Source organism: Xenia sp. Carnegie-2017, unplaced genomic scaffold, assembly GCF_021976095.1.
Source record: "Xenia sp. Carnegie-2017 unplaced genomic scaffold, XeniaSp_v1 HiC_scaffold_16, whole genome shotgun sequence".
NCBI lineage: Eukaryota > Metazoa > Cnidaria > Anthozoa > Malacalcyonacea > Xeniidae > Xenia > Xenia sp. Carnegie-2017.
The window spans coordinates 12,002,965-12,017,514 of record NW_025813469.1 but is presented as its reverse complement, the minus strand read 5'-3'; the positions used below and the strand labels follow the sequence as shown (position 1 = coordinate 12,017,514).

General features: G+C 34.8%; 2 protein-coding genes across 2 annotated transcripts in view; one reads left to right on the top strand and one right to left on the bottom strand.

Moving 5' to 3' along the window:
* Positions 1 to 633: 633 nt before the first annotated feature.
* On the bottom strand, positions 634 to 2,599 carry LOC124436082 (kelch-like protein 12). The gene is made up of 2 exons (XM_046986011.1): positions 1,784 to 2,599; positions 634 to 1,432 (listed from the first exon to the last, which is right to left on the bottom strand). Exons 1-2 carry the CDS (start codon positions 2,419 to 2,421, stop codon positions 634 to 636), a joined length of 1,437 nt encoding a protein of 478 aa, XP_046841967.1. The 5' UTR covers positions 2,422 to 2,599.
* A 4,368-nt stretch (positions 2,600 to 6,967) lies between these two features.
* LOC124437488 (pleckstrin homology domain-containing family G member 4B-like) overlaps positions 6,968 to 14,550 on the top strand; it is a 65,166-nt gene continuing 57,583 nt past the window's right edge. The window contains exon 1 of the mRNA XM_046987453.1: positions 6,968 to 7,111. Coding sequence (XP_046843409.1) covers positions 7,100 to 7,111 — 12 coding nt within the window. The 5' untranslated portion in view covers positions 6,968 to 7,099. The remainder of the gene's footprint in view (positions 7,112 to 14,550) is intronic.

Below are 14,550 nucleotides of genomic sequence, written 5' to 3'. Positions count from 1 at the left end.
GCATTAACTGTTTTAGAATGTCCATTGTCATTTCAAAAGATTTCTTCAATGAAAGTAGAACTCTGATTGCAAATTTTTCGTGTCATGGGCACTTTAAGCGAAGAAAATGCTTTAGTTTATGTAAAACTTGTACTTTGATGAGAAACATCGCCTTTTCTCAGCATCACTTTATCGCAAACAAATTGTCGTTCTTGGACTATATAATTGTCAGTACAATAAAGCGACATGTTATCTGTCATACAAAAAAAGCGCTATTTCTGTGAAATTTTTGCTTGCTCATTAACAATAACCTCGTATTTTTATCACACTTTTCTTCGTGTTAGGGAAAATAAAAGTTGTTTAATAAATAAGCTATGTACAATTCGCAGTGATTTCGATTTTAAAGAACAAAGACTTGACAAAACAACTGGTCAAATCCATACACTGCAGTTTAAAGATTCTGAACAAAAACTAATGCTATAAATTTTCTTTTACCTCAGTCTTGAGTAAAATACTAAAGTCATTTATTTCTTCTGTAAGTTACTATAATAAGCAAAGGGTATGAGAACATTGAAGGTTTACATATTTAACTTTAAATATTCACTGTTCAACTTAATATTAAAAAGTTTTGCTGAGTTATAATGATCTGATTATTTACAGAATATTTTGTGCTTCTACATAATTTTGCCCAAAAGGTAAAACTTCAACAATAGCTCCATATCGTGTTTCATTCATTGAAGGAAGATATGTCCATGAAGAACTAACTCCCATTTCAAAACACTCCACTGATTCAAGAATTTCACATTTATCATTCTGACCTCCCATGACAACAATTGTATCCCCTGTTATAACTGCACAACAGGCGACTCTCTTTTCCAACATGGATGGTAAGACTGTAATGTTACCTGTATTACAGTCATACATGATAACACTGCTCAATTTTTCTCTTCCATCATAACCTCCAAGAAGAACAACTTGATCTCTCCATTGAACTGTTGCCATGTCAGATAATGGATGAGGTAATGAAGGCATTTCCTTAAATGTAAGAGTCCTTGGATCAAATTCCAAAACACTGGAAATAATATTGGACAAAACTATGCTAACTTTTCGAAATCCTCCAAAGATAAGAACTTTATCATCAACAACAACAGCTCCATGGTCAAAACGTGGTTCAGGCATATGACACAACTCTTTTAAAACATGAGATGTTGTACCTGTAATCTTTATTTCACTGATCAGATCTGATCTTCCTTTACCAGCAATGTTTCCTCCAATGAAAAGGATTTGTTGTTTACAAACAACAGCTGGATGACCACTACATTCATAAGGAAACTCTGTGGGAAATTTTCTCCATGTCAAAGGAAACTGTTTTATATTCAATGTATCCATTGACTTGCTGCCTAATCCTCCAACAACAAATAAATTATCATTATAAATAAATGATGAAGCCAACCTGTGTTGAGTTTTCATTGATGCAATGTTAAACCATTTCTTCTCCTTCCATGAAAATATTTCAGCACTCTTGAAGCAACCAGACAAGTCACCTCCGGCAATCAAAATATCTTCTTTTCCTGAGTTCATCATTCGCTCAATTGATGATGGCGATGTTTTGACATGTTCATTTTTAGTCATCTTTCCCAATATTTGAAGTATCATGACTTTCATTTCTTTCATTTCTTTGGTCACTGTAGAAAGATTTTGTTGAACATCTTTTATTTCTTTCCTTGATTCCATCATTTCTTTGGTCACTGTAGAAAGATTTTGTTGAACATCTTTTATTTCTTTCCATATTTCCATCATTTCTTTGGTCACTGTAGAAAGATTTTGTTGAATATTTCTTATTTCTCCTTTAGACTCCATCATTTCTTTTTGTGATTTCGAGTTTTGGTTCGTCAGTGACTCTATTTTTCCATTTATTTTATCAATTGGCATTTTTACTTGATCCTCAAAACTTTTTTGAAACATTTCTTTTATCTCCGCAAAATCGTGAGAAGGAATTTTTCTGTATTCACATAACTCAGTTTCATGTTTAATCTTGTCTCGTTTGTTTATCTCCTTGTCACAACGTTCATTAGAACACAGCACTGGAGCAAAACCACAATTTTTGACATGTCGTTCAAGATCTTCAATGTTGATAAATTCTGGACAACCACGATTAGCGTAGTCGCAACTTATCTTAAACTTTGAAATCAAGTTATTTATAACTCGCGCTGGAAGAAGTGTAGATACATTCAAATTATCAAGACATTGAGGACATCTTTGTGCATTAACTCGTAGATGTTCTTCAATACATTTACGACAAAAGATGTGTTCGTTATGTTGACACATTCTCGCATCTTTAGCGACGTTGAGACAAATTGAACAGTAAAAAGTTTCATCAACAGCATTCTTAAATCTCGATTCATCATAGCCACATTCGTAATCATTGAGACGACAAGCCATTTCATTCGTCTTCCCGTATAATTCAGTGTTAAGATTAATTTAAGAAGTGATGAAATTATTTGTTTATCGCTACAAGTTAAAGCTAGAAGATACGTTGAAATTTGCAGTCGACGTTTGATAAACACGGAAGTTTAAAGCGAAGAATAACAACGCCTAGTTTTATATTTTAACATACCTATGTTAAACAAAACCAAGACAAAAAAGATAAAACAAAACAGTGCAATGAAGCAGATCTACAAAAGACATGCATAAAGAAAAATAGGTATGCAATTCGCACATGTGGTAACCCTCAGTTATGTGGCCACAAAGTGAAGGAGATTTATAAACATAGTTTCGATAATATATAATAAATACAATTTTTGTCAAGATCGTGTTCAAGATTTTAAAATGTGTTAAATGCTTAGTCAATAACACTTACTCAGTAACACTTACTCAGTGGGGACAAGTAGCAAGGCTTCACGTGCCGTCCCTGATTTCGACTAATTGCTACAACACGCGTAACAAAAACGCGACAGGATATGATGATGATGCCTTACTCAGTAACACTCTTAAACACTTTCTGCATCTATCGAACGCGTTCGCTCAAACCCCACATCGTGGAAAGTGAAGAGTTCTTTAAGAGTTCTTACAAATTTGAACGATAAATGCAATGTCGTTTTCACTAATAACCATTTATTTGCAATAATACTTGTCTTAATTGTCTTTCAAAACAGCTTCCTAACTTACATGAGATGTCATTTATTCAACCGACAAATGAACACGTTTATGACTTGTGTATTGATTTACATACATACAACACTAGAATTAGTTGTATTACTTTTTTGTGTCAATGCGCTGTGCTTTTTGTTATTACTTTTTTTTGATAACCTTTCGAAAAGATAGTATTTCTGACGAGTCTGTTCAAACAATGTTTAATCTATGAAATTGAATACATCGCACATTTCAAGTGATTGAAAATAGTCAATTTTCCTTCAACACACATCTGATGCGCGATATATTTTGTCTACTTTGGATAGAAATGTTGTGATACATCACACAACATCACACTATCACACTCGAATGACGTAATGTCTGCAGTGTCGCATTCGTCTTTCTCCCGAAAATACTCGATGAAAACTCTCCTCACTGACAATTTAACCCATTCCGTTTATTTTTACGTCTTAATACTCAATAAATCGAGAGAAAACAGTTTGCAAAACGCTTGCAATGTCGATGCATGAACAATTATATAATATGTCACCTATAGCAGTGTAGCTAGGTTCTTAGCCAATTGCAATCGAGATTGCATAATATGCTTAATAATAGTATTTCCCATGACTTCTGAGTTCTGACTGGGAAAAGCCAAAAGTCATTTCTCACTGGATCACTGGATTGTGACACATTGTGATGTAGTGTGATGCATTGTGATGCATTGTGATGTAGTGTGATGCATTATGATGTAGTGTGATGCAGTGCTTTCACTGACAAGTGGGCAGAAAATTTAAAAAAGAAAAGAGCTTTATGTTGGTTTCTTGCTCACTTGAGCATTTGCTCTTTGAAGTAAACTACATTTGAAAACACATCACAAATTGTGCGGTTTCACTGTTTTCGGTTAAACAAAGATTAAATTTTTGCAATTAATCTTATGTGAACCAAACTTTCTTTTAAATTCTTAATCAACGTATTCTCTCTGGCTATTCCACCGTTTCTGCAAGTAAACAAAAACTTTGCATTTGCATTTATGGCGAAAGTTGGCAGTTGTCACGTTTGTAACGATATCGTGAGAATGGTGTTCACGTGATTACACTGACCTTTTCATATAGCTGGATTGTGTAGTGAATAGTTTAAAAATTTATTGATGTTATAGGCTATCGGTGTTCGACACGATTTTTGTAATGTATGGTTTAAATGTTCTTTTAGGTATTAAAATGGCTACAGGATCTCGGTATGCCTTGTTTAGAAAAACCTTTTGAGATTACACAGTTATATAGACAGGCACTCGGTTACCATGGTAACTTCAAGAAATTCCTGACTTCTGCTAAGTTTTTATGGTATGGATTGGGAAGTAAAAAGTACAGTAGATTATATCAATGTGTCACAGGCACAGTTATGAACACCAGTGTTTTCTAACCTTTACTTTACCCCTCCCATTCTTTGTTAACTCTTTCTTTGAAAGGAAACAGGTCCACCTAGAGAAAATCTAAAACTTTGGGCTTAGCGTTCACGAATACCTGACTGCACAACTTTTCTTAAATATGTTTGTAAATGTAGATCGTCCAGGTTGGTATAGTCCTGAGAAGGACTGTTTTTGTTGTTGTTGACTGACGTTTCAACAACCTTAGCGGTAGTCATCTTCAGAGTCAAATGAGGAGTTAACGTCAGGTTAGCCGTATTTGTTATCTGGTTCTTACGTCATTGTATTGTGTGTAGAGGAAATGTGTATTGTCATTGTGAATTAGTGTGAAGCGAAATGTTTTTAGTTGTGATATGTGATTTAGGTATGATGTTTTTAGTTGTAATGTGTGGGTGTCAATTGTGTATTGTCATTGTGAATTAGTGTGAAGTGTATTGTTTATAGTTGATCGTTTGTTTGTATTATGAATAAGCCGTTTGTAACGTGCCGGTAATTGCTGCGATCTGTTCAGGGGGGTTTGTTCCAAGTTGGTATACCAACTTTCTAATGTAAGCCGTTGTCTATAGTCAGTACTGTAAGTAATGCATTTTGCCGAGTCCCAGTCAATGTTGCGTTTCCTCAAATTTTACATCAACTATTTCTTTTTTAGAGTTATATACTCCAAGCTCAAGATTTACTGGAGATAGTTCATTTAGTTCATTTACTGGAGATAGTTCCATTACAGATAGTTCTTTTTGTCGTTTTCGTAGTCGTCATGCAAGACGTGAGCTCGGAGCAAATCGAAAAAATTGAAGATCTAGTGACGTTGATTAAGATGGTTGAAGAATTACAAATTTAGAATGCAAAAGTGTTGAAAAAGTCAGAAGAAAATTCTAGACTGATCAAGAATATCATTGGAATTCATGAATAGGAAAATGACTTTGCGCAGTCTTAAGGTAAACTTAGTTCTCTCTAAATTTATACCCGTGTAATTTCCTGTAAACATTGTTAGCTTAGATTAAACCAATTAAATTCATACATATTTATGTTTCACGTAAACATTGTCAGGAGATTTTTTTGTCTGTTATTGATTCATCATCACCGACAAACGTTTATTTAGTTTATAATGTCGTGTCGGTGGTGTACATTGAGGGTATAAAAAAACTGAACAGTTACGAAAACGTTGCTGTAGTTTTCAGCGTGCAAGATATGCATAAACATTTGGTGGAGTAGGAAGTTTGACTTCTAATGGTTCATCTGACTGTAAAATAGCGTAAGAATTGTGTTACCGAGAAACACTTTTGAAATAGCCTGCTCAAGAAAATGATATAGCCAAAAAGCAATTGGATAATTTTCTTCTTTTCATTTTCTGTTGTCCATTCATCACCACCTACACTGACACACGTTTATATTTTAGGTAGTGTAAAGACTGCTTTATGATCACTTTTGTTCATATTGGATATGATGTGATTGATCTCAATTAAAATTTCCCTTTTTTAGATGAAAGTGTTAAGTCTTTAAAATATTGAAATGTCTATCTTCATAAAGATAATGCTATGAATAAACTATGTTTGCATCGAACTGACAAAATAAAAAGGTCTAAAATATTCAAACACTTCATCAAAGATATTGTGCAAATACACTATTCATGAAATATTGCGAAAGAATTTCATCGAAAAGACGCCAGGAAACTGAAGGATATTTGAAATTTTCTAAATGGATATTAAAAAACTTTAATAACTTGAGAAATGAGAATGTAAAACGACATTCACGAACTGTTTTAGAAAGTACGCCGTCGTTTTAAAAGTTCTAATAAACGAGAATGTAAAATTAATACCGAAATCTTTCCTGTCAAAAGAAATTTAACATTTTTGCTAATAACTTAACTTGAAATGATAAAATTCTCAGCGAACATACAACACAAAATGAAATTGGTTTTCAATTCAAGAAGAAAAAAATCATAATTACATAAAAAATGTACACACAATCTGTTAAGTAATTATGCCATTCCTAACGTATATGGACTTTCGAAAAACAATTTGTTTCGCTCAAATCCACGACCGTAGGAAAATACATGATTGGGGGAGGGGAGGAAGGAAAGGCTTGAAATCATATGTGCATTCTATAATCCGCTGAAAGCATTGAATTTCAAAAATCAAAAGAATTAATAACGAGATACAACCACCGATTATTGAGCAAGCTACGTCCTTTAGTCTTTTTTCTAAGAACTCACTGATCGCTAAGCTACAAAGTTGACAGAACAGGTGTTCGAGTTCAAGCAGGTATTTAGTCAAACTGCACTTCATTCAATATTTTCTGTTTAATTTGTGGGACTTTGAAGCACAAGTTAGCAAAAAAGGAGAGGAAAGAAAGGATTGCTCAGCCTTTTATAGCAAGTCTTCTCACTTGACGAGATTACCCACATACCTTTGCGGTCTCCGTCATATTGACTTCCAATTATGGCCGACTCTCATGGCCAGTGAATCGACCTTTTCATAAAATGCTTTGTAATGCAGTATTTTGAATCCAAAATCTACCAAAATCGAAAGATATACGGCAAGCCGGTTGTCTTTGAGAAACTTTAGGATGTCTATAGAGGTAAGATGTCTTCAAATCGATTCCAAATCGCGTTCATAGCTACTTTGGTTTGGGTTGACTGCCATTGTCGTTGACCGATGTTCGTGTTTGATGTTTATTTAATCCCTCTGCGCAAAGGTCTCGTCACTTTTTTGGGTGAGCTGTCACACAAAGGAATACATACCGTTGTATTATCCAGGTTTGGTCATATTCTTGGGATTTGTAAAGAAATTTTGTTATTCGTAGTCGACTGTAAACAAGCTCATCAGTAATCATGTTCGATCTTTGACGTCTTTGATGTACGTTGTGATCACTTGTCATCAATTGTGTATAATCTTTATTCATTTGTAAGTGATATTATAAATAGTTGCGAATGTCGTTTACAGGGAAAAGTTCTTTTTATTTAATCGCGTTCTTTTCATCCAGACGGAATAATTTAATTACGAAATCGAAGAATTGTTTGAAACTTTTGCGATTGATTTTAACTGATTTTTAGTTGAAACTTTCAAATTGTGATTGTACTTATTTCGACTATACGACTGTATTTAACCACAGACTTATCGATATCGCACTTTTGAAGCAAAATTACACGAATTTTTACTCGATAAACAAGTACATACGAATTGTATGTCACAATTTCTAATTTACACATAACGGAAGAGAGTATAACTTCGGTATAACTTTACCTCGAGTGCGGTTGACAATATGCTATTTGCTCAAAGCAATTTTCTTGAAGTTATGATAACTGTTTAGAAAACTGTTGGTGTATTCACTTACTGATATTAATTTGAAACATACGATTGTTGTGGTTCCTTAATTGATTGATATTACCTAATTGTAACAGTTGCGATAACCCAAAGAATCATTTCCTTCAAGATAACGCAATTTTTACCGCAAATCCTTAGTCAAACTGCTTCATCTTTGTTGACATACAATGTCCTAATTATCGAGGAACATAATCTTTCAGTAAACAAAGTTACCAGAATGTTCAAATAACACAGAAATAAAGTAATTTATGTTACATGTTCCCTGAATCATTAGAACTCAAATTGTAGGTGATTACTACATACATTATCCTTTATATACCAATATGTTTCAAACTATTTTAAGTGATCCAAATTAAACCAATTTGTCAAGAAATACTTTCCATTAAACCTGTAGGCAGATTGTGTTTGCATTCTTCAAGGCATAGCAGCCAGCCAGACTGGTATTCTTGGCAATTTCTAAGGACATTACTTTGCACCATATTTAGTAATAGCACTGTAATTATCTGATCTATCATAATTAATTATCTCGTGTATATAGATATAGCACTTTAGTGTATTAAAATAATTCTTCTTTTTCTTCTCTGACAAATCTTGGTGTGTGAGAGTATGATAATAATATTACAACAGTAAACTTGATTAGCCTATGTAATATCTCCGCTAAAGCCCGGCGCACACGAGAGCTATGAGTTTAGCAAAATGTTATTCGTGCCAACTGGCGTAAGCAAGTTGTTCTTGTGTGTGCGTGCTGTTTCCGACGACTTTTGCTATTCCAGGCAGGACTAGTAAATATCTAACATGTTTGATATTTTTTTCACGCGTGGCGAAATGCTTTGTTGATTTATCCGTGTGCGGCGTCTTAAAGCAAAATGCTTTTGTGTTTTCAATACAGTGCATGCCAGTGGCGTAGCTAGCGAAAAACATTTGGTCGGGCTCACGAGGCGCCAGCATGGTTGGCGCGGAGCGAGAAAATTTTCCGAATTTAGAATCTCTAGAACGTCGGAAACGGCTGTCTTAGAAAGCAAATGCGTGATATTTATGCAGGAAATAGAACCATTTTGGTTAATTTAAATTTTCGAAGGATTTATAGTAAAGCAGAGAAATAGTTCAAAAATAGTTACAGATTTGTGATTTATTTTCTCAACACCACATACATAAATAGATACCTATGAAATACCACATACATAAATAGATACCATCCATACAATGTGTAACCGTACATCCTGTGTCCCAAGTGCAGGAGTCACCATTTTACTATGGTGATAGCCGGGAGGGCACATTGTTATACACTTTGTAAATAGATACCTATGTACACCTTGTAAAGAAACTTTGACAAAAGAACCAAAAAAGGCTGAGATTTGTCATCAACAACTATCAAAAGTTTTGATGCCGTTCATTGTCGTGCCGAAATGACAGTCATCATTGCCTGCATTAAAAAGTTCCCGGAAAAGTTCTCACATGCCATAGACGTAAGACATCATCAGCTTGCTATCAGCCATATATGAATACCTATTTGTATAAGAAAGCAAGTCTTCGTGGTTTTTCAATGAACTTCTTTACTACCTCATCATGCAATGTGTTGGCGTCTTCTTTCTCTGATAGCATGTCTTTGTGAATGGTCTGCGTCCATGAAGATGACGATCCAGGGCAAAACAAAAGATAAGGCCAACAGAACAATGCATTCTTTTCTGAGCTACCACAAAGCCAATCTTTCTTCGAGCACCAACTTTCCTGAAAGCTTCTATTGCCTGTAGTCGCTTGTAAATTTGGAATTGGCCGCTGACTTACGAGTATATTTTGCTCGCCTGATTGTCGAACAAAAAATGGTTTCTTTTGTAGTTCACTTATTATATCGATTTCATTGTTTTGTACTTTACCACATTTAATATTTTTGGTCCTGTCGCAATAGCATTGAGAAATCTTGAATGTAATAAGGACACATTATGAGGTGTAATAAAGTTCAACAAATTAAGTTTTAAAATCTTCATCATTACATTACACATTATAAAAACACATCTCGTGAAATCCACAAGAAACACTTGATGAAATTACTGTCGGTGACAAGAGCATGGAGGATCTTTTGTAAAATCCTCAGCTCCAATAAAAGCCCACAAAGCCTAAAATTGAGCATGTTTTTATGGCACTAAGATATCTGTTACATATAGCAGCCTTGTCATGCCCTAAAGGTTCATTATATGCAAAATACACAAACCGGGAAATTGAAAGCAATATTTTTTATGAATTAAAGAGAAGTTTGTTTGGCGTTCACTACTTTTCAGCCAATCAGGTTACAGGATTTAGAGTGTATTTACAATTTCTACAGTCCAATTATTATTTATTACTTTTCTAGTACAGGGCAATTACAGCTTTTCAACAGTGCAATTGTACATTTTCACCAGGGGCGGATCTAGAGTATGTCAAATCCGTCGCGCGAATGATGTTTGAAATTCAAAAATTACCTATTCATATTAATTAAAAAATCATTATTATTCTTACTTTATTATCGCACTTACTTCGTGATAAAAATCCACCTCTATTTATTATTGAAAACTAATGACTAATCCAATGAATATCTCGTTGGTAACCAGATCAGTTGAATTTTAATTGACCTGAAATAACCCACTGATAAGCGGGGTGGCTTGACTGGTTCGACGGATAAAGGAGTCTATGAACGCCAAAAACGCTTAATTTATTGGTCAATGGCCAGATTAGTGGACAGTCTGGAATGGTCTCGACTGATAAGAGAGATGGCCGGACGTATAAGAGAGTCCAATTGCTATCTTACAATTGGTTCATTTGAACTTTTGTTTTATTGTGATTGGTTTGACGGATTTCGACTGATAGACAAATAAACTAACATAATCAAGCTTACTGTCTGATTGGAATGTTTGATCGTTTCATAGTAATTTTTATTACCATAATAGAAACTTAATTACAATCAGATGGAATTTATGGAAATCTTTTAGAAATTCATATATTGACACGAATGCTGCTGTCCAATCTGTGAATTTTTTCAAGAGAGTGAAAAATTTATGGCTAAATTGTAAATGCTAAGGCAAAGACGATCTCGCGAGCGATATTTCAGTCATTGATGTTCAAAAGAAAGCCAACATTGTTTTGCGTTTTATCAGCAGAAATTTACATCCAAAATCGTAAGGCCTCAAATCAGTGCTCAAATAATTCGAATTCGATGTCTGAATGCGTATCTGATTCGAGCTCGGAAAAGGTGGGTTATGTCGAGCATTTAAACGACTTCGCATATGACGATGAACCGCTAGCAGGAGATGGTGATGAAGTGCATACTCCAGATGATCCTGATGGAATTCTCCCTGCGACATTAGAACAACGAAGGGATGGCGTAATTCCACTTGGTGAATGGTAAGTTGTTGTTTTCTCCTGTTTGTAATATACATAAAGTTACTTTATAAACAACAATGCTCCCACGTTTCAGGTGTAATTGTCAATGCTGTCATACCGATTTGTTAGAAGGCGCATTAGAGTACAGATGCTGTAAGGAAATTGGACCAGCTTTGCAGAAAATGACATTTGATGGCAGCATTGAGAAAATATCATGCATAACACAGCATGCCAAATTTGGGCCTTTAGTTCATGAGGCTGTCCTTGAAAACGTCGGGCCACTATTGAGAGATAGGAATGGACGTGCTTATCGCCGCCAAGCATCACAATCATTAAATATGTAAGATTGTAAATTGTATGAGAAACAATGTTATAGTCAACATTGTTTCATCAACAATAATTAGTCCAACCTTTTTATTTACTTCAGGTACTTGAGAGCTGTGGCATACAGATAGTTGATGCGATGGTTTTGTGGGTCTATGGGATGGGAGAACACTCGGCCTTTACCTGCTTGTGTTTACCCACTTTATTCGGAAAGCATATCCAAGTGGTAACACAACAGGTTACATACCATCAGAGGGGCAATGATGGAATAGTCTTTTAACTTGTGCACTGTAGAGACTGTTGACCTTCTTTGCTGAGTTTGGAATGGTCAGGAAATATGCCTAGATGAAAACCAAATAGGAGATACATGGATGCACGATATAAGTTGACATGCAGTTTAATGGTTTGAAACAAGAGTAAACAATAAAAACAAATTGGTGCAACTACTGAGAGGTTAAGCTGAAAGAATTAAATGAAAGAATATCTTTTCTTCAATGTCAGTCTGGGAAAAAAGACAAAAGAAAAAATATATGGAATTAAATCTTAGCATAAATGTAAAAATGGAAAATAGCAAGCCGTTCAAATGGCGAATCGTTTGCTTCCCCAGTGCATACTTAAACATGCTCAGCTTCATCACTAGTAGATGGTACTTCCTCATTGAGAGAACATGTTTCCTTCAGCGATGGCTTATGGAGAGTATGTCGAATAATCTACAAAACTTATATCGAATTTACATATGACAAAAGAAAAATTAACATAAACAAGCGTAAACTTACTTGTCTTCGCTTTCGATCGGTTATTTCGTCCTGTAATGGTTCAGGAATCCCAGCCACGTCAATGGTTGGGATAGCATCTTTCTTCAACCTTCTTTTGAGCTTGACTTACACACTCAAATTAAGGTCAAAACAAGAATCTTCAAAATGCGCAGAACACAGACACGAGGTAGAGGAAGCCTCAAAACCTGGTCTATGTTTACGCACAAAATTTACCCATTTTCTATGTCTTTGCGGCTCTGTTTCTTTTTTAGGAAACAGATGCATCGGCATTCCTTCGGTTTTTGAATCATTGGCGCAACTAATTTGATTATTTCCGCCAGCAACACAGCGTTTTCCTCCGCGTTTCTTATTAAGATTACTAGTAGAATACGCCATGTTGATATATGTGTTCAACTTTCTACGTCACAAGTCATTAGCATACCGATGAAAAAGTTCGCAAAAAAAATGCTGAAAATCGTGACTTTGAACGTCCGTAAAATCACTTTCACCAATCCAATTTCAATTATAATTGCAGATTTAAAATCACTGAAACAAGGTCTTTCAATTTAGCTAATAAAAAAGGGGGGCTAAAATTCGTGATATAACCACTTTAAACCAGAGTACATATTCAATTTTAATGATTTGTAAACGAATGGCTTCTGTATTTTCTTCCTCAATATTAGTTTTACAAGATCCTTATTTCATGAAATAGACTAAGTCTTAACTACAAACTATAAACTACATTTTGTCTATTAAACTATAGTCTATACTTCATTTTTTCCCAATTTTGATCGGAGTTTACAATATATTCGTAAATTATAAACTAGTCATACATATTCAATTTTAATCCAGTTTTGATCTTTGTTCATGAGCATTTTGCATTTTTTAAAAAATGTCATTGGAACATTCAATTCCATGAAAAGTATTTGATCGCTCCTGCATTGTATTAACGTTCTCCCTCATGTCCGAATTCTAACGCGTTTTTTCAGAATAATCTCACTATCTCACACCATTACCTGCAATGACGTAGCGTGGTATCTCGTGACGTTGTCAGTGACGTAGCGCGGCAGCCTGTGACGTATCACTCTTTTTAAATTCGAGAACTTTATTAGTTTTCTTTTCTTTGAACATTTATTGTTTTTGAAATGAGTGAACGTCGAGAAAATACAGAACATGAGTAAATAAGCTGACCTGGTTACTGTCTACGTCGTACATATAGAAGGGATGGATTTAGGGGGAGGAGGGGTGTTGTGGGGGTGTGCACACAGATCTAATAATACACTAGATAGTGCAACGGCTTACATTTCATAAGTAGTGGTTGAAGCCGGGCAAATTTACTTCCGGAGCCCCAAAGTTGTGAGAATCAATATGGCGTTGTATTAAAAAATATCTGGTCAAAGCTGATATCTTGCAATTACTTGCAAGTCACGACGGTTACATAAACTGGTTTACTCTATTAATGAAAAAAATCAATGTGACCATAGTTTTTCAAGAAAAAGATTGCAGAATACGCCAATACATCGCCGTAAAATTGATTTTAAGTGTAGCTCGATTTGAAAGCATCAGCAGCGACGAAGGCTTAAGATACTGGAATTTGCACATCTAAATATCGTATCACAGCACAATCTGCCACAAAATGTTCAATCAAACGTTGTAGAATTATCTTCCGATATTTATTGTTAAGTAAAACGAGTTGGAGATTACAGTTTGAAAGATTTTTCACGATTTATATAAAGTATATTGTTCACTGTACATAATTAAATATTGCACTGGATTATTGTACCAGAAATGCATTTTTCTGGTGTTTCTGGTCGGCAAACGAATATAGCTATGTCAAGATGTGAGTAATTAATACGTTCAGAAATTATTTACAGAAAGAATGTGAAGAGTCTACCTCGAAGAGTCTATGTCTTGTCTATGTCTTGCTTGTCTTGCTTGTCTATGTCATAGAGTCTGTCTTGCTTCTTCGGAATTTGTTTTATATTATGAGTCTACCTCTGTTACACCAAATTTTTTGTGAAGTATAAAATAGCAGGTCACTTGTGAAACTGTTGATACCACAGGTTGATACAATACACTGTGTCCAACATGGGGAAAATATTTACTTGTTAAAGCAAGAAGAGTCACCAGACTTGTAGTATTGACTGTGTTTTACACATATATATAAACAATGTATTGTCATAGTCTAAACCAGTGGGTTATATGGCCACTGCCCACAGTGCTTAATGTACTGTAATGGTGATGTTATGCTACTGTTTTC